General features: G+C 45.6%; 1 protein-coding gene across 3 annotated transcripts in view; it reads left to right on the top strand.

The window, feature by feature from the left end:
• Nucleotides 1–23,909, top strand: part of Tln2 (talin 2) — a 422,622-nt gene that overhangs the window by 308,413 nt on the left and 90,300 nt on the right. For all 3 annotated transcript variants that reach the window (XM_057766343.1, XM_057766341.1, XM_057766342.1), the window contains 8 exons: nt 2,516–2,724; nt 3,790–3,909; nt 5,813–6,010; nt 7,073–7,212; nt 16,284–16,377; nt 19,525–19,614; nt 22,016–22,138; nt 23,592–23,735. In XM_057766343.1, coding sequence (XP_057622326.1) covers nt 2,516–2,724; nt 3,790–3,909; nt 5,813–6,010; nt 7,073–7,212; nt 16,284–16,377; nt 19,525–19,614; nt 22,016–22,138; nt 23,592–23,735 — 1,118 coding nt within the window. The remainder of the gene's footprint in view (nt 1–2,515; nt 2,725–3,789; nt 3,910–5,812; nt 6,011–7,072; nt 7,213–16,283; nt 16,378–19,524; nt 19,615–22,015; nt 22,139–23,591; nt 23,736–23,909) is intronic.

Here is a 23,909-nt window from a genome sequence, read left to right as displayed (position 1 = left end):
AGAGAGACAGCAGTCTAGACACAAACTTGGCAGGGCAGACGGTGAGACAAATGATAGCCTGACCACATCTGGAGTTCTTCTAGTGAGGACATCCTTCAACCCTGAGCCAAAAGCTGAAACAGAAAGTGTTTCTCCTCTGGCCTTAGCTTTATTTATCTTTGTGTTTTCTATTCTGGACTTCTTCGTGTCTGCACACACACACACATACACACAACTATCACATGTGCACACATACCTGTCACACACATCACATACACACCCATCACACGCACAACATATCTGACACACATATCACACACACACAAGAAAGAAATCCCGAGTTTAATGCCCTTCTCTTCCATAGGCTGGCCGACAAAGCATAGATTGACAGTATTGTGACCTGCCATGGTTAGGCTGCAGCACTCCATCCAGCTGTGTGACATGCGGATCCTTCATTGAGTCTGCAGCTACAGAGATGGCTTTATGGGGTCTGGGGCTTTTCTTCTTATGGAGCCTCATGGGTATGACAGGGAAGGCCGCCAGCTGTGTCTGCGATGACTCGAAGAACAGCGCTGTAGAAAGCTATACTCCGGCCTGAAAGGAGTAGCTTCCATGCAAAGTGCCAATAAGAGGCCCTCACTCCTCAGTGTTCCCAAGAACATTCTAAAGACTGTGTGGCAGGAAGCTAGGAACCTCAGATCCAGCTCCAGTGCTGCCTAGGAAGTGTCCTGTGGTCAGGACACTGTCACTGCTAGGCCTTCTGGGCAACCATTTCTTGAGTAAAACTCCATGGTAGATCAGACCCCTTTGTTCACAGGAGAAAGTTCCCCGCGCTCCGTCCTCTCTGTGGTGGTCTCGGGGTCCTCACGGTTGGACATGTGTTTGTTCCGCATGAGGTGTTGCTGAACCTTTAGAGGACTGGTATACATTCATCGTGGCTCCACAGACCTGCTGTCTGCATCAAAATGGTTTTAAAGATAGGCACTTCACAAGAAGAGATCCAATAGCCACTAAATATATTTAAGTGTTGTCAACATCACCCCCATACTAGTTCATTTTGGCAGACAGCTTGACACAGCCTAAAATTACCTGGAAAGGGAATCCTTAAAGCAGATTAAGATCTATTTTTTTTATGTATATGAGTGTTTCGCCTGCATGAATGAATGTATGTATGTGTACCATGTGCAGGGCTGGTGCCCTTAGAGGTGAAAAGAGAGTCAGATCCCCCAGAACTGGATTATCAACAGCCATGAGCCATCATGTGGTTGCTGGGAACCTCTGCAAGAACAACACGTGTTTTTAATTGCTGAACCATCGCTCTAGCCCCATGGAAAGAGAATCTTAGTGAGGAATTATCTGGCCCAGGTTGGCCTATGCGCTTGAATCTGTGTGAGGTTGATTGCTGGGCCATCTAACATCCGTTAGCGAATTGTAGGCAGTGTCATTCCCTGGGCATGGGTTCTGAGCAGTGTAAGGGAGACGAAAATGCAAGCATGGAGCAACCATACCTTGGTTTTCTTTCTCTGCTTTCAACGGTGGATGTGGTGGTTTGAGTTCCTGTTTTGACTCCCTACAGTAATAAACGACAATCTGGAATTATTAGCTGAGCAAACCCTTCTCTCCCCTGCGTTGTTTATTGTTATTTGTCATAGTGACGGAATAGAACTTGGATGCTTACTTCTCATGCAGTTACAGACCCTCAGAAATTCCAACTCCAACAGTACCCACAGCTCCTCACTGTTGTCTGTGGGGTGTGTAAAGGCAGAACCATTCTGGAACCCTGCCGTGTACTATTTTCTAAAGCTACGTTAGCCCTCTGTGACTTAGCAACTCAAATCCTAGGCTTTATTTAAATTAAAGTGATTCCACATGTCCACCTGAATGCATGCACAAGACCTTTCTTGGGAGTTTGATCCCAAACACAAAACGGCTTAACTGTCCATCAGGAGGGACAGATACGCACATGTTAGGACATTTGTGTAAGATCAGATAGGAGGAAAAAGAAATAGTGCCACAGAGCAGCACCACTTGAACTCACAGCCTTGGTAGTTAAAAAACAGATACTGCATGTTGTGTGGTTCCTTTAAGCCAGCCTAAGATGACAGATGAGATTAATTACTTCCGGTGTGAGGAGCATTGCTGGGAAAGGACGCTGTAATGATGGATGTATCTGCCCGTGCAGATTCACTGAAGTGCTCTCTCTCTTTTGTGTGTTCATGCCCCAGTAAAGGCAATTGGGAAGATTAGTATATTAAAATAACACATATTCTGTGTACTCCATCTGCATGCCTGCTCCCATGTATGTGGTATGTTAGATCTAGGGACATGTGAGGCAGTAGAAATTGGAGCATGGAACATGTCATATACTGTGATGCCTACATTGATTGGCTTGGACACAAGAGAGTGAGCTACTTCATTGAGAAACACAGCAACTCACATTTGTCAGAAGAATAGTCTAGACTCCAGGGGTATCATAGGGGAGAAATGTAACTTCTGATGGAATTTAATAGAAACTCTAACTGGCTTCTCTCCGCAGGAGTGGCAGCTAGAGAAACCGCCCAAGCTCTGAAAACATTGGCCCAGGCTGCCCGAGGAGTGGCTGCATCCACAAATGACCCCGAGGCTGCTCACGCCATGTTAGATTCTGCTCGGGATGTGATGGAGGGCTCTGCCATGCTCATCCAAGAAGCCAAGCAGGCCTTAATTGCGCCTGGTGATACAGAAAGTCAGCAGAGGCTAGCCCAGGTGAGCCTGGGAACCAGGAACCATGGTCATTGGGCTTGTGAATTCTGGATGTTTTTCTGGCAGGAATTCTAGGGACTCGGTAGGTATTTTCAGATCTTTCCAAGTGTGTGTGGTAGCAAGCTGGACCATACATGATGCTCATGGTTATGTCTTACTTAGCATTTCCTACATTAATGTGGCATCTACTTAATTCACAGTCAACAAGTGACTTGGGGGCTTTGAATTCTGTCCAGCTCGGGACTCCAGACATAGCATGCTTGCTCAGGGCTTGAGTCTTCTTCACTAAACTCTTCCTAGTGAAACAGATATAATACAGGTCCAGCTACCCAAAAGTCCCTTACCCTCTTCGGATGATTCTTCAGCTTCCAATGAAACTAACTGGCTAGGGGCAGTCTGAGCGGTGTTCTCGACATGGGACTGGGAAGGTATCTTAGAACTAAACAAAATGTCGCTGCCACTCCCTGGCTTCCATTTTAACTGAGGCGACCAGAGCTTGCAACAAGCAGGGAGTCATTTCAGTATTCCTGAAAGGCAGCATGCGGGCATCTTCACCAGGTTGGGCTGGTTGTACTCGAGCACCCTCCTTGTCTATCGTGAAAGTGAGATCTTGAGGTGGGTGAGCCCCAGAGGGTCAATGAGAAAAATCAGCCAATGGTTTAGCTATGCTCCCAAGAATTTAAGTATAATTTCAACCTTGGGGACCTCAGCAGGACTCCAGATAAAGGAGGCATTCTGTTTCATTTAAGAGAAGGTGCCTATGCTTTAGGATCTGGTCTCATATTAGAGAATTCTGTGTTGGGATTCCAGAGCTGTAGCTCATCCTGGCCCTGGGGAACAGGTAGCATGTGAGCATTTAGGCTGTTACCCCCAGCCCCAGGGTAGCAGAGACTGGAGACCTGGCCGAGCTGATTTAGTTTAGTTAACAGTGTTGGGTGGCTGCCAGTGAATCATTCCCATGTCGGTGGCAGCTCTGCTTGTTTTCTCTGCTCCTTCTCAACAAACATGCAAAGGCATTTGTGCCGGAAGTGGCTTTCTTAAGGTGTTTCCATCCCTTTGTGTGTGCAGGTGGCGAAAGCCGTGTCTCACTCCTTGAATAACTGTGTGAATTGCCTCCCTGGCCAGAAAGATGTGGATGTGGCCTTGAAGAGCATCGGGGAGTCCAGCAAGAAGCTGCTTGTAGATTCGGTGAGGTCCTTGTATGGGAAGGGGTATCTAATTGCTGTCCACCCAAGGCGGGAGCATGACTTTCCCCTTCCTGGATCTCTGAGCATCTTTCTCTTAGGAGTCCTGATGGTCTGCCATTTTTCTATTTCCTTTCTGGTCAACAAAATTCCCAAGGGAGGAATTGTCGAGGAAGAGTTTGTACTGGCATGAGTGCACATGTATGTGCAGGTACATGCATGCATATATGTGTGCATGCCTCTGAAGACCAGAGGACAGCTTCAGGTGTCATTCCTTGGGTGCCTTCCGCTTTTTGTTTGAGGCAGGATCTCTCAGTGACCTGTAACCTCAAGGCTAGGCTGGCTGGTCAGTGAGTTTTCTCTTCCCACCATGACTGGGGTTACAGGTGTGCACCCCCACCTCCAGATTTTTATGCACATGAATCGAACTCCAGTCTTCATGTTCATATGGCAGCCCCTTTACCAATCGAACCATCTCCCTGACCCCCCGGGGTAGAGCTTTTAACATTAACACTTTTTTTTCTTTGAGTATATATTTACTCGAGTCATCTGAGTGGGACAGAAAAGAGGCTGTGATCATCTAGGTCTTTATCAGGGTATAACCGATGGTGACAGACAGTCCAAGGACAGAGGGGCATCTGCTCAAGGCTAAGAAAAAGGCATCATAAGGGTTTTTGCCTTGGAGCCCTCTCCTAGCCCACACTGAAGGAGAAGCATGGGACACATTTGTCTGCTTCTGGCTCCAAGAACCTAGCGGTGTGTGTGAGTGCTTAGTAGCATCTGCAGTCTTGACACTGCTGGGTGTGTAGCCCCCCTCCCCCCCGACCTTTAAGTTATTTTCAAGGACCACTAATAAAACAAAGTTGGTAGTTATTAGTTAAGAAGAATGGATTCGAAGCTGGCTATCATCAACCTCTTCGCTCTAAAAAGCTTAACCTGAGAGTTTGCGTCATGAGAGACACACAAGAGGATAGAGACTGGATCCCAGAGTTGAGTTGTCTGGCCATGAATCTTGGGCCTGCCATTTCAAGGAGTGTCCATTACTGGACAGTAGCTGCTTTCACCACATTTAGCTCTCTGGTGACTGCAAAGTGGGTGTTCCATAAGTGTGGTTGGATGGATGGATGATGGATGGATGGATGGATGGATGGATGGATGGATGGATGGATGGATGGGTGGATGGATGGATGGGTGGATGGATGGGTGGATGGTGGATGGATGGATTGGTGAATAGATGGATAGATGGATGGATGGAGGGAAGGAGGGATGGATGGTAGATGGATGGATGGTGGATGGATGGTGATGTGTTGAAGGCCCAACTTAACATGGGCTCACACTGCATAGCTTTGTATAAACTAGGGGCATAACCACTCCAGGGTGTAGTTGAGGGAAAGATTTTTATTGTGTATATAAGGGAAATTACAGACAGAGGCTTCTAGAAGAGTCCAGAGCAGGGAGAGAAAGTGATAAACTGAACATGGCCAGCAGACCTAACCAGGTTATGAGATGAGGGGAATGGGATGGGAGAGAGGAAGTTGAAGAGAGTAAGTAAGTCAAAGTAGAGAGAGAGGGGGTCGAGAGAGGGGCGAGCAAGTGCATGGCTGAAATGGCAGGGTTATGTGGGGATGAGAAGCAGGGTGAGGAAAGCCTTGAGCTGGAGTTAGCCAAAAGGGTGGGGTGAGAAGAGCCACAGGTACTTGTTATCTGAGGCAGCCTGGAAGCCAACATGCTCTTCGGTATGCTGATAGGCACCACAGATAGCCATCTGTTTCTCTTGGACCTGCCGTCCTCTCCCTGGATGACTCAGAAGCACATCCCTGGGCAGTCACCATTCCTTCCACAGTACCGTCCTTCACCCCCTTATGCAAGGTAAAGCTTCCCATGGCCTGTGCCTTTTGTCCCCATAGCTACCTCCGAGCACAAAGCCTTTCCAGGAAGCCCAGAGCGAGCTGAACCAGGCTGCTGCTGATCTGAACCAGTCTGCTGGGGAAGTCGTCCACGCCACGCGGGGCCAGAGTGGAGAACTGGCGGCTGCTTCCGGAAAGTTCAGTGATGACTTTGATGAGTTCCTGGATGCTGGCATTGAGATGGCTGGCCAGGCGCAGGTAGGCGGGAAGGCCGTTTGTGTTGCTCCCCTGAGCCTCCTCCCCCTGGTAGACCCTCCAGCTGAGGGCAGCGGGTTGAGTGGGAGACAGCATCCTATAAACAAGCTACAGCATCTTCCTTGACTGCCTTGGAAATTCTGTGACCTCACAGGCTTGGCATGCCTGGCCATGGTGGGGATGGTGGCGACTTTTCCCACGGTCCACCCACAGAGTCTATTGCATTGGTGCAGGGTCAGGGGGGCGGGCGTCAGGAGCAGAGAGAATTTTTATCAGAGGTGAGATGGGCTAATACACAAACATGAACACACATATGTGTGTATTTGTAGTTTGGCGGGCTCACTTAATGGATTACATCCGGTACTTTCAGATGATTAAAAATTACCTCATTCAGGTAGAGATGAGCCGCTGGGAACATGACTGGTCTGGCATCAGATAGCAGGACTGTTTTGTGTTTTTGTTGTTGTTGTTAATTTGTTTTGTTTTGTTTTTTCTTTCTTCTTTTTTTTTTTTTTTTTGAGGTTTTATGAATATTTTTTGAGGTTTTATGAGACCCCTAAAAAGATAGCCAGGGTACTTCTTGCTACATTTTCCACAAAAGGTAATTTGTCAGTTAGCAAGCTGGGTGAGAATTGTGTCCCTTCCCCAGTTGGATACTTCCGCGATGCTGTCAGCTGTGAATATCTACACAGTGCTGGTCGCTTGTGCCAGGCTGGGATGTGCAAGATGCTTGACAACTCCAGCATTGTTGAGCAAGATGCCCGAATCATTGCCCAGTCTGGGCACTGGGGCAGCTCTCATCCTCCCCCTCCAGTCCCGTAACACTCCCATAGAGCACGAAAGCCAAACTCCAGGCTGACCCACTTGGACATGGATTTCCTTCTGCCACGTGCATCTTGCTCTGAGCATCTGTTTGAGGGTGCATAGACTCTGTTTACACATCTGCAGACCGACTTTCCTGACATAGTCTATGCCTCCTCCTCGGGAGTTATTCCTTGCTCACTGAGAGCTTCCTGGGAAGCTGTGGTCAGTTCCAGCTGACTCTGCTTCCTTTTGACTCTCCAGACAAAAGAAGATCAGATGCAAGTGATAGGGAACCTCAAGAACATCTCTATGGCATCCAGCAAGCTGCTGTTAGCAGCCAAGTCTCTCTCGGTAGATCCTGGAGCTCCCAATGCAAAAAACCTCCTGGCTGCAGCTGCAAGGTAGGAGCAGGACAAGATGTGCTTTGTGGGTGTGTAAAGGGTTCTGTCATGGTTGAAGGGTGTGCCAGCATCCTGCCACTTCGGCTGAGCACAGAATTGCTGCCATCCTTGTTGTCGGGGGTAGAGTAACAAGTACTTTTTCTGTAAATTGATGGAACTTTTGGTGTTCTGTAAAAGTAACTCATTCCTGTATTTTGAACCCACTAAGAATGTCTTCCCTCTTTCCAGATGGCCTATTTGGTTCTTACTTAGACGGCGCTGACTTGTAAACATGATGGTTTAAGTCGATTTTTTGTTCATGTTCATGTATAGTGTGGTGTGTGTGTGTGCATGTATGAGTATGTATATGTGTGTTCAGGTGTGTGTTCACACATATAAAAACCTGAAGTGGATGTTGGGAATCATCCTTGAACATACTCTGTTGATCTTCCACCTTTTTCACTGATCAGTGTGTTTTAGTCAAGCCCAGAGTTTGTCTCACTAGCCACCTTGCTCTGAGGCACCCCTGTCTCCTTAAGCCAAAGCTAGACTGCCGGGTGGGCTACCACATTCATTCTGTGCTTTACATAGGTTCTCGGAATCTGAACACTGGTCCTCAAGATTGCTCAGCAATCATCTAAACCACTGAGCCATCTCCCCGGCCCATAAGTGGGTTGATTAAAATAACATTATGTTGTTCAGATAATGCAAGAAGTATCTGCTCACTGCAATAGACATTGGGGCATACTTCAAAACAGTGCTCGAGCCATTCTGTAGACACTGGGCTCGTACTACACACTGGCATCTGTGTTGGATTCGGTTTTAGGTGTTCTACCCATCACCTGCAGGAGGGCATTGGTTTAGGGTTGATAGGATGACAACGGATGTACACTGTTGTTGAGCTGAATTAAAGTGTGAACCAAGTTTGGGGTGACTTCAGACCCTTCCCCTACTCACTCAGGGATGCACTTGGGCTCCGTAGGTAGGATTGACGGCTGCTCTGTGTAGCACTCACACAGCCTCACACTCATTTTCCCACACTTCAAGCAAAGGATGTGTTGTGATTCTACTTATTTTGAGACAGGATCTCTCTGGGTAGCCCTGGATGTCCAGGAACTCCCTATGTAGACTAGCCTGGCCTAGAACTCCCAGAGATCAGCTTGCCTCAGCCTCCCCACTATCAGGATCAAAGGCATGCCCTTGACTTGCATTTGATTTTTAACATGGTTTTTGTTTATTTTGTTGTTGTCCTGTCTTTAAGCTGTCTAAGTTCAAAACCTTGAATTCTAATCCAAGGTACTTTAATATTAATAGTCTTCCTGCCCGGTCAGATGTTCAGATGGGTCAACCTGCCCAAGCTTGGCTACCTGTAAAGTGGGGTGTAAGCACCAGCTGCCTTCAACAGGTTTTAGCATTTATGCTGCTAATAGTGGCATCCCATCTTTCCTCCCTTGTTGACGTGAGTGATTTATTTTTATTTTTATTTTTTTTGCTCTGAGAGTGTATATTGACAAGAGCAACCTAAGGAAAGTTTTATTTGGGGCTCAAACTTAAGGGTAGAGTCCGCCATGGCAGGGAAGTCATGGCAGCAGGACTTCGAGGCAGCTGGTCCTATTGTCTCTGCTCTCAGGAAGGAGATCCATGAATGCTGGTGCTAAGGCCCCAGCCCATGGACTGGAGTTACCCACAGCTAGGGTGACCTTTTCTCTGTTAGCACAATCTGGAATCTTCCTCTCAGGCACGTGTAGTGCTCCCCCAGCCCATGGACTGGAGTTACCCACAGCAAGGGTGACCTCCTCATCTCTGTTAGCACAATCAGGAATCTTCCTCTCAGGCACGTGGAGTGCTCCCCCAGCCCATGGACTGGAGTTACCCACAGCTAGAGTGACCTTCTCATCTCTGTTAGCACAATCTGGAATCTTCCTCTCAGGCACGTGCAGTGCTTTGTCTCCTGGGCGATTCCAGCGCCTGTCAAGTTGACAGTCAATATGAGTGATTGGAGCAGAGCAGCAGGTACATGTAGTGGCAAACAGTATCCAGAGCCACAGGGGACAGCAAAATTCACCTCTCATCAACCTGCTCCAGTCTGTACTTCACTTGTGATCGCTCTGGTAGAGCAAAGGCCTTCCCTTGACAGTGGGCACGGGGTCAGGGTGGGTGTCTGTTCTATTTGGACGCCCTCTTTGAAAGGCTTCTTTTTTCTTACTTTTTTTTTTTCCTGCCAAGAGCCTTTGGGAAAGATATTTCCAGGTGTCTGAACTCCAATGTTTTTTTTATTATCTTCACTTTTTGCATCATTTCCAAGTTGTAGTTTCCAGCTTTAATGAGCTGTTCACTCTCTTGAGCTGTGGGAAGAAGGCGAGAATATAAATTGGCTTTTTAAAAGCTAGCTGTAGAAGGCCAGACAGACCAGAGAAGAGTGATGGCTCCAGGTATCCACAGGCCCCCTGGTGGTGGCTCTGAGAGCAGGCGCCCAGATGGAAAATCTCAGCAAGTGACCCAGCTTTCAGCCTGGAACTTGAGGGTTGGCTTTGGGTTTTTTGTTTTGTTTTGTTTTGTTTTGTTTTGTTTTGTTTTGTTTTGTTTTGAGACAGGATTTCTCTGTGTAACAGCCTTGGATATCTTGGAACTCACTTTGAAGACCATGTTGGCCTCAAACTCACGGAGACCCGCCTGCCTCTGCCTCTCAAGTGCCACCACCACCTGGGGAGCCTGAGATTTTAAAGCCAAGAAGGTAGTCAAAACATCTCACTTGAAAGTGTGGAATAGAAGTGACGCGATGATCCTAACACCTCCTTTATGATTTCTTGGTATATTTTGGCTCCTTTTGCTCCTGGGTGGTTTCTGGTTATTCAGCAGGAGTCTGGCAAGCTTTGTCTGATTAGGGGAGCATCTGTTCATGCTTGTTTTATAGGTTCTTTGTAAAAATGTACATAAGGGGCCAAGGCCAGTGCTAGGTGCTGGGTTCTGGTTGTTAGGTACACACACACAGGCTCATACAGATACCTAGGAGGTTGAACAACAGGGTCCTCTGTCGTCAGGTCCATAGCCCTCTCCATTCTAGAGACAGCCCAGCCCTGCTTGTCCCTCTGGCATGGCTCTGGCTGGCCTGTACTATTGCTGTCAATCTTGCTGTACCACTTGTTCTTTGGGGCTCTGTGATCCTTCGTGCTTTGGGCATAGAAGTTGCTTTTGAAAAAAATACTGAGGTTATCTTTTCCTCACCTCTGAACTCCACCTCAGTGCCTCATGGGGCAGAGAGCCCTCATCTGGCTCCTTCCCTCCCTGGACCTGGTCTCTTGGTCGGACAGCCCTGGAACTTGGGCCTGGAATGGAAAACCAGTCTCCAGCTCCCTATGAGCATGGTCCCCACTGATTGACATCAGCTTGCATCACGCTGGCCACAGATCAGCCGACTGGTTGTTTTCTTGTCTTCTGAGGGTCTTCCCTAGGAAATGGAGGCTCCTTGTATCCTCTTGGTTCCTGCTAGACAGTCTTCTTTCTATCTCCAGAGACTGTGACAGAAGATTACCGTGGAAGCTGCACAAAGGGAGGATGGCCTGCACCCAATAAAATAGAAAAATACAAATGGCAGCTTTCTTCTCCTTATTTGGTCTCATTCAAAACATTCTCAGCCTTTATCCAGCCAGAATCTAATTCAGCATAGATTCTTTCAATGTCCTTAGTCCTCATTCAGACCTTTGTTTGTACAGAATCCCAGCTCCATGATTGAGGTTGTTGGGTTTTTTTTCCCATGCTTTTATCTGGTTATTGTCAGCAATTTATCATGTTCTCTCTCATGTCATGTCTATCTCAATGTCTTCCCTTTCCTCATCTTGCTTCTTCAGCCAGATTGTGAAATACAGTTAATAGAAATTCAGAAACTGATTGGGCTTCAACCTGAAGACTAGAAAAGCAAAACAGTCAGCCACTGGCTCTTACCTCTACCTCAGTCCGAAAATGGTGGCCCTGCCTCCAGGAATCTCAGAATGAAACTGAGAGCTGTCTCCTCCCATCTTATAAATCCTCTCTAGTTCTGGGATTAAGGGCATGCACTGTCTGGTTTCTATGGCAACTAGTGTGGTTACTGGGATTAAAGGAGTGTGTTACCTTTGCCTGGTCTGTAAGGCTGACCAGTGGGGCTGTTTTACTCTCTGAACTCACGGCAAGCTTTATTTATTAAAATACAAATGAAATATCACTACAAGATTGTCAGTACCTTGCTGGCCTAAGAAGATCTCCAAGCCTTGGGCATGATAAGGCCCAGGGGATGCTTTCAGAGAAATTGACTGTGTCTCTCTTCCCTTCCTTGCAGAAGAGACTAGTCATGTTTTGTTTTTCCTCCAAGTTCCTTAACAGGTGACCGTTTGCCTTATGATGATTCTAGCACTGTATAGTAAGACTCGGTCTCCAATAAGTAGGAAAAATTAATCCCAGCGAGATCTGCCAAACTTAAATTAAGTCTGTTCAATAACTTTGAAACAAAGCGATTTTACTTTAGAACCCCCTCTTAACCTCCGAGGTTGCAGATCTCCGTTCCTTAAATACACCTAGACAAAAGACAAAGCATAGGCCAGACAGTGGCGCACACCTTTAATCCCAGCACTCGGGAGGCAGAGGCAGGCGGATCTCTGTGAGTTCAAGGCCAACCTGCTCTACAAAGTGAGCCCCAGCACAGCTAGGGCTGTTACACAGAGAAACTGTCTCAAAAAACCAAGATAGATATGGAGAGAGAGAGAGAGAGAGAGAGAGAGAGAGAGAGAGAGAGAGAGAGAGAGAGAGAACAAGAAAACAATCTGTAGACTGTAAAATATAACTATTTAACCTATGTGGAGGGGGTGTGCGTGCACACATGTGCACACATAGTTATGTATGTGCATGTGGAGGCCAGTGATAAACGTTGGGTGCCTTATTCAGCCTCTCTCTATCTTACCTCTGAGCCAAGGTCTCTCATTGAGCATGAGCTCGGTCTCAGATAGATTGGCTGGTCAACCAGGCCCAGGCATCTTTTCATACCTGCTTCCCCAACGTTAGGAATACAGGTGTGCACCACTTCATCCTGCTTTTTATGTGGATGCTTGGCATCTGAACTCAATTCCTTATACCTACACAGTAAGTACTTTATCAACTGAGCCATCTTCCAAGCCCTAATGTTTTTATATTAAGAAATAAATTAAATTAATGTCCAATAAAAAAAACTGTGGTAAGAATAATAATAACTATAGATCAGGCATTTTGAGTTTGCAGAGCCCAAATCCTACTTGTTTTGGTGACCTTTTTACTATAATATAAATTGGTCAATATATAGTTTTTTGAGATTTATTTCAATTTTCATTTTAAAGCAACATTATAAACTCACTATTAACCTTTTTATGTGTTTTAATCTACTATTTGTACAGGGGATGGACTCACACTATTTAGACCATTTTTTTCAATAGTATTGTATTAAGGCATATATCATGAATATTCTAGTACATTAGCAGTATGTCATGCATTATGACTTTTACTGAGAAGCCTCAAACCTTGTTATGCTTTCTGTCCTTATTTAGCAAGTCCTTTATTGGTGCATAGGTAGGGTCCCTGCTCGTTCTTTGCTGGGAAAAAATCACTGCTATCTTGTGAAATACGTAAATGTTACTTCTTGTTGTCAAGTATTTGTTTGCCCCTGAACCACTGAGTTTATATAGCTCTGTCATCCAGACGCTAAGATGACTTACAGAGATTAATCGTACCGTAATTCTATTTGATCATGGATCAGTTACCTAAGTGACTTGTTTACATGTGCAGTGCCATACCAGCATTTTTGTAGTTTGTCCAACCCCGAACCACTAGTCTGCCTCGTTTTCTTTGGTGTTTTGTTTTGTGTTGTGTTTTCCTTATCTCATCTTTTAGTTTAATTTTTCTTTCACGGCTACAAAAATAAAAGACTAGGAAAGGGGTCTCTTTCTCCCAGCTCTGCGTCCTCTGGATTCGCGAGTTGTAAACACTTTCTAAGTGGAAAACGGCTCACGAAGTTGCGCCTGTGAACCCAGAGCACCTATAGTTGCTGTACACAAGATCAGCCGGTCAACATCTCACGGGGCGGGAATAGGTTCATGAGCCCCACCCTCGTCCAAGGGACTGTAGGCGGTTGGTGGCTCCTGGGTGAGGGAGAACCAGGCCTCCTTAAAAGGGCGTGGCTCCTGGTAGGTGGATCAGCTCAGTAAATAATTCTACATCCATGAGCGTACAAGCAGCACAAATTAAAGTGGATGGGTTATTATTTTTTTTAAAGAGGCAGTGAGGTGAGGAAAGATCAGGGCAAAGTTACAGGGAAGAGTTGGGGGTGAATATGGTCAAGATACATTGTAAGAAATTCTGAGAAGAAATTAATAAAAATATTTTAAATAAAAATAATAACAATAAATTTAAACCAGATAGGGGGTGAGAAGATGCCTGCTGCACAAGTGTGAGGACCTGTGTTGAGATCCCCAAAACACACATAAAAACCTGAGTGTGGCCACTGACTTCTAGAGTAAGCCTAGTGCTGGCCATAAGTGTGGGTGGGGCATCAAAGAGAGGCAAAGACAGATCCTGGGGCCTCACTGGCAAGCTAGTACCAGCTTCAGTGAGAGACCTTGTCTCAAAAAAATAGGCTGGAAGGAGAGTAATAGAGGAAGACAGTGAATATTGACCTCTGGTCTCCAGGCACATACACACAAACATAAATACGCGTGTGCACACACTCAGAAACACATTTAAGGAGGAATGAATTTGACGGAAAGCTTCTGTGATGTCTAGAAATAAGCTCTAATGATCATGTGTTCACAATTCAGGACATTCTCTACACTTTAGTACAGTGACATATGCTTGCTTGTCCCCTCAGAATTGGGTCTTGACAACTACCAAGCAGGATGTGGCATTGACCTCTCTGAGGAACATTTCAAATGCATACATTGTGGACTGTGCCCTCCCAGGTCACTAAAGCTAGGGACGGCCATGCCACGTTGGTCTTTCTTTTTCTGCTTACATGGAGGAAAGAATGCTTTCTGATGACACCATAATAAAGCACTTGACAACAAGCCAAAGCGTCCATCCTACAATCACTATTTTAGGGTTCTCTCTTGAGTCTGAGAATGTTTTTCTCCTTTTCATCCTCCCTAGCTAAGCTTAAAATGAAAAGCAATATTTGATTGCATAATTCAGCTAATTGCTTTTGTTGGCAACATCGTTTTCCATCTAATTTGATATTCTGTGGCAAGCTGAAAAGCCTGTTGAACTAATAAAATGAGGATCTTTTCTATTAGATAGTGTTACTAACCACGTGGGTCTTATTTTGGCCTGCCTGTTCTAGGTTGCTCATCAGCTGTGGCAGGTAGGAAGCATGAGTAGAATTCCGAGCCCTGCCAGAAGTTTGGACCTGTCATAGTCCTGCAGAAGTGGCTTTTGGGGTCCGCTTTAGAGCCACACAGGCAGGCGTGGGTTTAAGTCTTTTTATCTATATCTTATTTGTAGCTTCCTCATAAGGAGTCATCACATCTTTTGGAGCCTTCATTTATGAAACATAAGAGATTTATTGCTTTTACTGACACACAGTATCTGTATATATTATTTACACAGTAGAACAATTTAATACATGTGTACAATGTGCAGTGATGATATCAGTGGTTAGCATTTCTTTTGGGGGAGCTGGAGATAGCATTATTTTTTTGTAGCCCTGGCTGTCCTGGAACTTACTATGTAGACCAGGCAGGTCTTGAACTCAGAGATTCTTCTCCCTCTTCCTCCCGGGTGCTGGGATTAAAGGTAATGGGCAACTACCACCCAGCTTGTGATTGGCATTTCTAATGCCTAGGTATTTATTGTTTCTTTGAAATTTCAAGGCTTATTTTTTAATTTTTAAAAATTGTATGTGAGGGAGGAGAAGAGGAGTGGGGATGGGGGAGGGGAGTGGGGGAAGGGGGCAATGTGTGGGAGGAGGGGAGGGAAATGGGAAACGGGGAGCAGTTGGAAATTTTAATTAAAAAAGAATAAAAAAAAAATTGTATGTGTATGTATGTTTATATTCGAGAGTGGGTGCTAGTTTGTAAGCTACCTGACACAGATACTAGAAACGAAGCTCGGGTCTTTTGCAAGAGTAATACTGTCTTTTAATCACTGAGCCATCTCTGTGGCCCTTTGAGACTTACTATAAAACTATAGCACTGAAGATAGTGTGATATTAGAGAAAGAATAGACCATTGGCCAATGGAACAGAATAGAATCCAGAAGCAGACCCCCACAAACACAGCCAACAGACTGTAATTACAAGAGCAATTCAATGGAGAAAAGTTGTGTTAAAACAGACTTCTGTCCCTAAACTAAAAACAAAACTTCAGCTTCTATTTCCCACCTTGTAGAAACTAACTCACAATAGAACTTGCGTTGGTAAATTATCCATAACCCAGGACAAGGTAAGCCAGGGGCTTCTCATGGTGGAACAGAAAAAGAAAATTAGGTTTGCCTTTTAAGTTCTGAAAATAGAAAATAATACCAGGGGCTCTGATATAACCCTATTGGTGTTAATTTAAAAAAATAGCTATTTCAAAGACTGGGGCTTGCCTACTCAGGTCAGGCCTAGTCATCCACACATCCTTTACCGGAAAGTAGAGATTTGAGGTCCTTGGCAGATTTTACTTTCTGCTTGTAGTATTTGAAAATGATCAAAATATACCAAGGCAATCTGAAACATCCTGACTGAATAATCTTGTTCCTTAAAGACTGCCACTGAAGGGTCCTGAAAATGGCGTCAGTACGGTCTTTTTGCTGTTTGGAGCTTTATTGTCTCTAATGAATATATCAAAAGATAGTCCTAATTTCTTAAGGGAACTATTAGAGCACTTGAGAAATCAGAGGAGTAATCAGAAATAAGGTAGGGAGTCTGCCTTTCCTCTTCCCTGGGTGCGTTTATTGGGGTTGTATAGAGAGAGCTTGTGGAAGAGGCCTCATGGGATCACAGCCTAAATAGTCAGTTCTTGCCTCTGCTGAGGAAAACACTGAAATGGGTAGTCACGTAAAATAGTAAGATGAAGCAGTGACACCTAAGCCCGTGCTCCCTTCTGTTCCTGCCCTAGAGCTGTGACAGAGAGCATCAATCAGCTCATCATGTTGTGTACCCAGCAGGCCCCTGGGCAGAAGGAGTGTGACAACGCCCTGCGGGAGCTTGAGGTGAGTGTCCTGAAGACTTCCAGGGATGGGAGCACTCTGCGCTTGTGTGTGGGGGTCTCTATCCGTGTTTGGTGACTGTCTCTTTTCTGTCTCTGCCTTCTCTCTCACCTAGGAGGCTGGGAAGAGCTAGAAAAAATGGCATTTTGTAATATTTTTTGCCCATGTTCCTTTTCCGTCTAGACCAACGTGTATTTTGTAAAAGAATCTTTCAATTCAAACAGGAAGTGGTATTGACGACCTATGAGCAAACTTTGCCTACAAAGTAGAAATTATTCTCAGACAACCGGGAGAGATAAAGAGGCTGGGGCTGGGGATGGAGTGTAGCTCGTAAAAGACTCGCCACAGACAGGAGCTCCTGAGTTCTAGCCCCAGACCACACATAAAGAAGTTGGACATGGCGATGGAGAGGTGGAGGTAGACCGGTCCACGGTCCGTGACGCTTGCTTGCCAGACATCCTGGGGATTTTGTCTCAAAACTGAAGTTGGTGGCACCCGAGGAATGACACCTGAAGTTGACCTCTGGCCTTCATACTGTTGGCGGATTTTTCTTTGGGCCGCCAGTTCACAAAAACAGCACAGAGACTTATTATTAATTATGAAAGCTCAGCCAATAGCTTAGGCTTGTTTTTAAGTAACTCTTAAAACTTAAATTAAGCCTTATCTTTTAGTCTATGTTCTTTTATGTGGCTCTATTACCTTGACCCAGTATTGCCCATGCTACTTCCTCTGTATCTTCTGGCATCTCTACCCTTCTTCCCAGCATCCTCTATGCCTGGAAATCCTGCCTAGCTATTGGTTATTCAGCTTCGTATTAAGCCAATCAAAGCAACACATCTCTATAGTGTACAAAAAGATTATTCCACATTATACTCGTGTGCACACATCTTTACACAAGCAAGCACACACAATTTTTTCTACATACATTTATTCTTCCCCACACAAGGGACACACTGGAGGAGGTCAAAGGGAGTATTTGCCTCTGCATAACTTAGGAGGTTTCTAGTGGTGCTTATGACTTGCATTTATGTGTGTATTTATATTTGAAATTCTTCATGTTTCTCATAGTCTGTGGGTAAAGAAAGCCAATTGTGCATACCCCTATGTAAAATAGCCCTTATCTACAAAGATCTGATTGAATGGGCCCAGTGGTCATCTCAGTAGACATGGATTGTTTGTACCTATTGTTCTAGTTGTCTGCATGGCTAGCATGGGTCTGACTTCTTGGAAGTACACATGGCAGCTTCTAAATGCTTGGGCCCTGAAGATAGTGATCAGCAGAGTAGAAGTGAAAGGGGTCAAACACGCAGGACTGAAGCCTTTGAAAACTTCTGGGAATGCTTCTCACGTGGTGTTCTAGTATGCTCTCTGTTGCTGTGATGAATGCCATAATCAAGAGTCTAATTTGGCTTACCGGTTATAGTTCCTCATTGAGGGAAGCCAAGGCAAGAGCTCAGGGCAGGAGCTTGAAGCAGAAGCCATGGAGGAGTGCTGCTTACTGGTTTCCTCCTAGGCTCTTGTCCAGCTCACCTGTCCTGTACAGCCCAGGCCTATCCGCCTCATAATGGTGCCACTCACGATGGACTGGGCCTTCCTGCATCAATTAGTGATCAAGAAAATGTCCCAGAGACATGAGACGTGCCCCCAGTACAGTCTCAGGAGGCAGTTCTTCAGTTGGGGTTCCCTCTTTCCAGATGTGTTGGGTTGACAACCAAACTCAGCCGTCAGACATGGGATGTTCACTGCTCTAGCATGTTCATTTCGGTTTAAAAATATTATGGCACCCCAGGTGGTGGTGGCGGTACCTGCCTTGAATCCCAGCACTTGGGAGGCAGAGGCAGGCAGATGGCTCTCTGTGAGTTCGAGGCCAGCCTGGTCTACAGAATGAATTCCAGGACATCGAAGGCCACACAGAGAATCCCTGTCCTGAAAAATCACATATATATATAATGACGCATGGGCAGTTGGTCTAAATAAGATTTGTTAGCGTGGGTACCCTGTGCTTTAAAGGTATCCTTGGTTGCCTGCCAATTTGGTGGCTTCTAACTAGTACTGAAAAGATTTTAGTTACCCAAGAAGAGGCTTGCAATGAAGTAAGCTCCCGCCTTGCACAGCCCGCTTTTCCGTATCTTTAAATGGATGTGCATCAGCAGCTCCCGTTATCCCAAGTGCACCCTGTGGAACTCGGCTGCTTGTCGTTTGTTGACTGTGCTCCCTGAGGCTTCTGACCCTAGTGTGCAGTCTATTGATGATGAGCAGATTCAGGGGTTCACCCCAGGCTGTCAGTCACTGGAGGAACTCCTCCTGGGTGCTAATCCAAGGTCATTGTGCTGAGAGAGCTAGTGACTTTTTTTAAATATATATTTATTTATTTATTTATTTATTTATTTATTTATTTATTATGTATACAATATTCTGTCTGTGTGTATGTCTGCAGGCCAGAAGAGGGCACCAGACCTCATTACAGATGGTTGTGAGCCACCATGTGGTTGCCGGGAATTGAACTCAGGACTTTTGGAAGGGCAGGCAATGCTCTTAACCACTGAACCATCCCTCCAGGCCCGTTTTTTCTGATTTGGAGAGACAGAAATCGAACTCTACCCATTTCCTAGATGGGTACCTAAATAAGAGTAGACTTTTTCTATACTGCTTAAGCCAATAACAAATGAACCATTCCAATGGACCATCCTTGGGAACCACCTTCTTCCATGTACTTCCATTAGAAGTTTCCAGAACTGAAATATTGGAGTCCTTCTTAACCGTGGATGAGTGAACAAATATGCACTTAGAATGGAAGCTCTTCAGAGTTACCCAGTGGAGAAATTGTGGTCGCCAACCATGAATATATTGCTTTGTATTAACTTCCAATTTCGTTTTAAAAGTTTCCCTGTAGATAACAAGCTTCTGAAAAACTGAACTGATAGCCCCACTGTGGCAACGGTAACCTGAGGCTCCCACCCCATTATTGTTTTTGCTGGCAGGGAATCTGAGGTCTTGACACCCTGATCTGAGTTCCTCCTATGACTCTAAATGAATGAGCATTCATGGCCCTTGTCCTAGTCCAGCAAGGGGTAGGAATGGTTACACTCCACAGTGCGTATCCTCTTCTCTGCCTCTGGCTCACTTTCCAAGTTGTGTTCTCCTTTGTAGACTGTCAAGGGGATGCTGGAAAATGCCAATGAACCTGTGAGTGACCTCTCTTACTTCGACTGCATTGAGAGCGTGATGGAAAACTCCAAGGTGAGTCTGTCTGTGTTAGTTACTTCCTCACTGCAGTGATAAAATACCCAACAAAGGATAACCTAAAGAAGGAAAGGTTTATTTTGGTGTAAATTTGAAGGCTCAGCATGATGTAAGGACTGTGAGACAGTCTAGTCATAATGCTTCTACAGGAAGCAGAGAGAGACAGATGCTGGTGTCAAGTTCAATTTCTCCTTTATGACGTTCAGGACGGTAGGCCTGTGGATAATGCCACCCACATTTGGGATGGGTCTTCCCTTCTTAATTGACCCAGTCTAGAAACTCCCTTCCAGACATGCCCAGAGCCTTATTTCCTTGATGAGTAAAGATCCTATCAAGTTGACATTCAGTATTAACCATCACGCTGGGCCAAAACACAAATGTCAACAACACTGATCCTCAGTGGGGAGACATTGAGGAAGGCTTTGAAGGCACCTACCTTGCCACTGGATGACCCAATATGGGGAAGCCTTGTCATTCAGCACCTTGCTCAAGTATTCCTCAGCACTCAAAATATTGCAGATCCATGTAGGAAGCTTGGGAAACACCAACTGCCAACCCCCAGCTCCAAGATTTGAGGTCTGTGCATTTCTGAGGGGTCCCTGTCCTGTCTCTGGTCTAGGAACCCTCCTATGAAAACCACCACTTGTATCATATCATAGATGGGTCTCCCTGCGAATCTAGTCGTGTGTTGTCTGTTCTGGAGGCTGAACTACTGTGGAAAGTCACCCTGTGACCTTGGCTTTCATGAAAGGCCCTTGTCATATTTTGGTCTCTCCAATCATAGCATACATTTTTTTTTTTTTTTTTTTTGGTTTTTTGAGACAGGGTTTCTCTGTGGTTTTGGAACCTGTCCTGGAACTAGTTCTTGTAGACCAGGCTGGTCTCGAACTCACAGAGATCCGCCTGTCTCTGCCTCCCGAGTGCTGGGATTAAAGGCGTGCGCCACCACCGCCCGGCCCCATAGCATACATTTTTGAGGGAGTAAGCGTTAGGGGTTTTGAGTGACTGGGAAGAAAAGTATTGCAAAATTACCACAGTTTCTAGGCCTTCCTCCATCTTTTCCTCAGTAAAGTCTGATTCCTTACTATTTAACTGAGTGATGGTGGTAATTAAGAAAAGGCAATGCTAAGAGTCCTTTGAAGGACAATAGTGGAGGGGAATGCCTATGAATCAGAAAGTGACAGTGAGGCACCAGAGAGATGGTTGCCACCTGACCTCGGTCCTGGTACCCATGCATGCTGGTTTCTATCTCTTCCGTCTTGGAGAACCATCTGTATTGATGATGTCAAGAGTGCTCTGTTGTGTTGGGCTAAAATGAGAATACCCTCTGTTCAGCAACTTGCTTGGAATAAAGGGCTATGTAAATATGATTTAAATACTTAAATTCAGAAGCTTCCCCCTTTTTTTGAGACAGGGGCTCATGTAGCTCAAGTTGGTCTCAAATGTGCTGTGATAACCTTGAGCTTCTGATTCTCCTGCTCTTTCCTCCTAACTGCTGGAATTGCAGATGTGCACCACCACAGCTGGTTCCTTTGGTGGTGGGTGAGGTTACAAAAGAGAGTAAGATTCTGTATTTACAGATACTCCCTAGCTGTTTTGCTCTGTACCTCTTTGTGTAAACTCAATTAGTTTGTAGATAAGAAATTATTTTGCTTCCTCTCCCAAGTGGCTTATTGTCTCAGAAAGAACCCTGTATCACATTTGAGACTTGACAAAGCCATCTCTCGCCCAAGGGTGAACACTTTCTACTTTATCATCCATGGCCCTGGGGAGTACAAACTCTCCTCCTGGCACATGCCAAAGCCCACAGAGGACAGGACACCAGATGAGGAGAGATGTTCTTCTCTGCCCATGAGACCTGCTACATGATCTCAGAGGACATATGACCTCCCTGAGCTGCACACTGACTCGAAATCCTTATCAGCTGGTATGAGGCCAAAGAAAGAATGTGCCAGTGCTTTTTAATAAATCTAACTACTTAAAATACTTAGGAAATAACTTTAACACAATTCTATGTAAATTTTCAGTTGATAAATTAATCATGCCAGGAACAGTATGTCTTCTATTTTCTGGCTAGAACTTCAAGTCCAGCTCTTGGAAGTAAGTAGTTGTCAGATTGGGCCATGTGCCCATGAGAGGCTTTATATAATTCTTCCTGGTCATCTGTGTGTACTGACTGTACCTCCTGGAGATACCAATAACCTTTGGATGCAAGGTTTATACTTTTATTATGTATTTATCTTCATTGAACAGAAATGATATAATTCTCTTGAATCTCTCTTGGGCACAGTAAAGGCAAAGATGACAAATGCTTTAAATTAAATACCCTTGAGTATTAAAGACAACTCCTGTGCCTTGGATTGGAATAAAAGCTCAATGATTGGTTGTTGTTTTGCAGGTTCTGGGCGAGTCAATGGCAGGAATTTCACAGAATGCCAAGACTGGGGACCTCCCTGCCTTTGGGGAATGTGTGGGGATTGCATCCAAGGCTCTCTGTGGATTGACAGAGGCAGCGGCCCAGGTGAGAGCCAGTCCCCTGTCTATCCCTTCTTTCTAACTTGTGCCCTAGGACATAGCACAGACCCCTTAAAGATACCTGTTCCAGCTCCCCAAGCTCTGACACAGGAACCGTGGAAAGGCTGGTGGCTTATGGGTGGGAGGGGCATATGTGCAGGCTCCCAGCCAGTGTTTCCATGCAGGAGTGGGGAGGACAGTGAGCCCCCATGAGCACTGCAGATGCAGCATGCAGAGGTCCCCTCAGGCTACACAAACTCATCTTCTATTATCTAGTTCCCGGCACAGCCAAAGGGAACCCAGAGCAGCAGCCTTTTCTGGGAGTGTCCTGTTGGAACCAAATGCCATCTTGTTGTTTTTGGAGTTTTGGTTTGTTTGTTTAGTTTCATTTCGTTGTAAGCAGAGACTGTACATTGGTTTCCCAGCCGCCCAGACCCGAATAATTACACAAAAATTATATTAATTACAACACTGTTATACTGATGACTCCGGTGTATTTCTAGCTTTCCCTTCTTAAATTAACCCATTTCTATTAGTCTGTGTATTACCATGAGGCTGTGGTCTACCAGTAAGGTTCCGGTGGTGTCTTTCTCCTTCAGTGGCTACATGGCATCTCTGATTCCACCTTCTTTCTCCCTGCATTCAGTTTAGTTTTCCCACCTAACTCTATTCTGCCCTGCCATAGGCCAAAGAAGCTTCTTTATTAACCAATGGTGATAAAACATATTCATAGCATACAGAGGGGAATCCTACATCATTTCATTTTCTGAGTCACCTCATTCTTTTCACTCAATTGCCTCATCTAAGATGCTAACTGCTATTGGGAAGAGTGACCTAAACAAGGACATGTTAAGCTCTGTGTTGGGAAACTTTTGGGTAACAAAGGCCCTGGGACCGTCTGTCCCTGAAGTTCCCTTTGTCAGTCTACACCAGCTTTCAAGGAAAGTATCCTTCATGGTCAGACGATGGCTGCCAGAAGCTGTGTGGGCTACATCTGTCCACATCCATGTTCCACAGAAGAACGTCTCAAAGCCTTTTTCTTAAGAATAAGGAGGCTTTGTTCCCTGATGCCTGCAGCAAAATCTTGACAGTGTGTCAAACCATCATGTGCATGCACTGTCACCATGCACTCATCGGTGAGAGAAATGGGCTTACTTTGTGCAGTTTGTGCTGAGGAGCACTTGAGCTTGCCAGCTGCAAGTACATCACGGGCCATTGTGTACACCGCAGACCATTGTGTACACTGCGGACCATAATGTATACTGTGGATCATTGTGTACACTGTGGACCATCGTGTACACCACGGACCATTTTGTATACTGTGGACCGTTGCATATACACCACAGACTATTGTGTGCACTGCGGACCGTTGTGTACACATATGCCGCAGACCATTGTCTCCCATGGGCTCGTGGAAGAGTTGTAGAGCCTGAGGGGTGCTTTTGTTTTTCCTTTTCCAGGCTGCGTACCTGGTTGGCATCTCTGATCCAAACAGCCAGGCAGGCCACCAAGGCTTGGTGGACCCCATCCAGTTTGCCAGGGCTAACCAAGCGATTCAGATGGCATGCCAGAACCTGGTGGACCCTGGCAGCAGCCCATCGCAGGTAACTGGGGAATGACGATGGATCATGTGATCTCTTAGGCGTCTCTGGGTGGGAAATGGGCAGGTGAGCAGGGAATCCTGTGTTTTCAGAGCTCACAGTCCCAGATGACTGTAGCTGTGCAGATAATGACTGTCCTCGCTCCATTTCTGTTGCTGTGATGACATGCCCCAACAA

This window comes from Chionomys nivalis, chromosome 4, assembly GCF_950005125.1.
Source record: "Chionomys nivalis chromosome 4, mChiNiv1.1, whole genome shotgun sequence".
Lineage (NCBI taxonomy): Eukaryota > Metazoa > Chordata > Mammalia > Rodentia > Cricetidae > Chionomys > Chionomys nivalis.
This window is presented reverse-complemented; position numbering and strand designations above follow the sequence as displayed.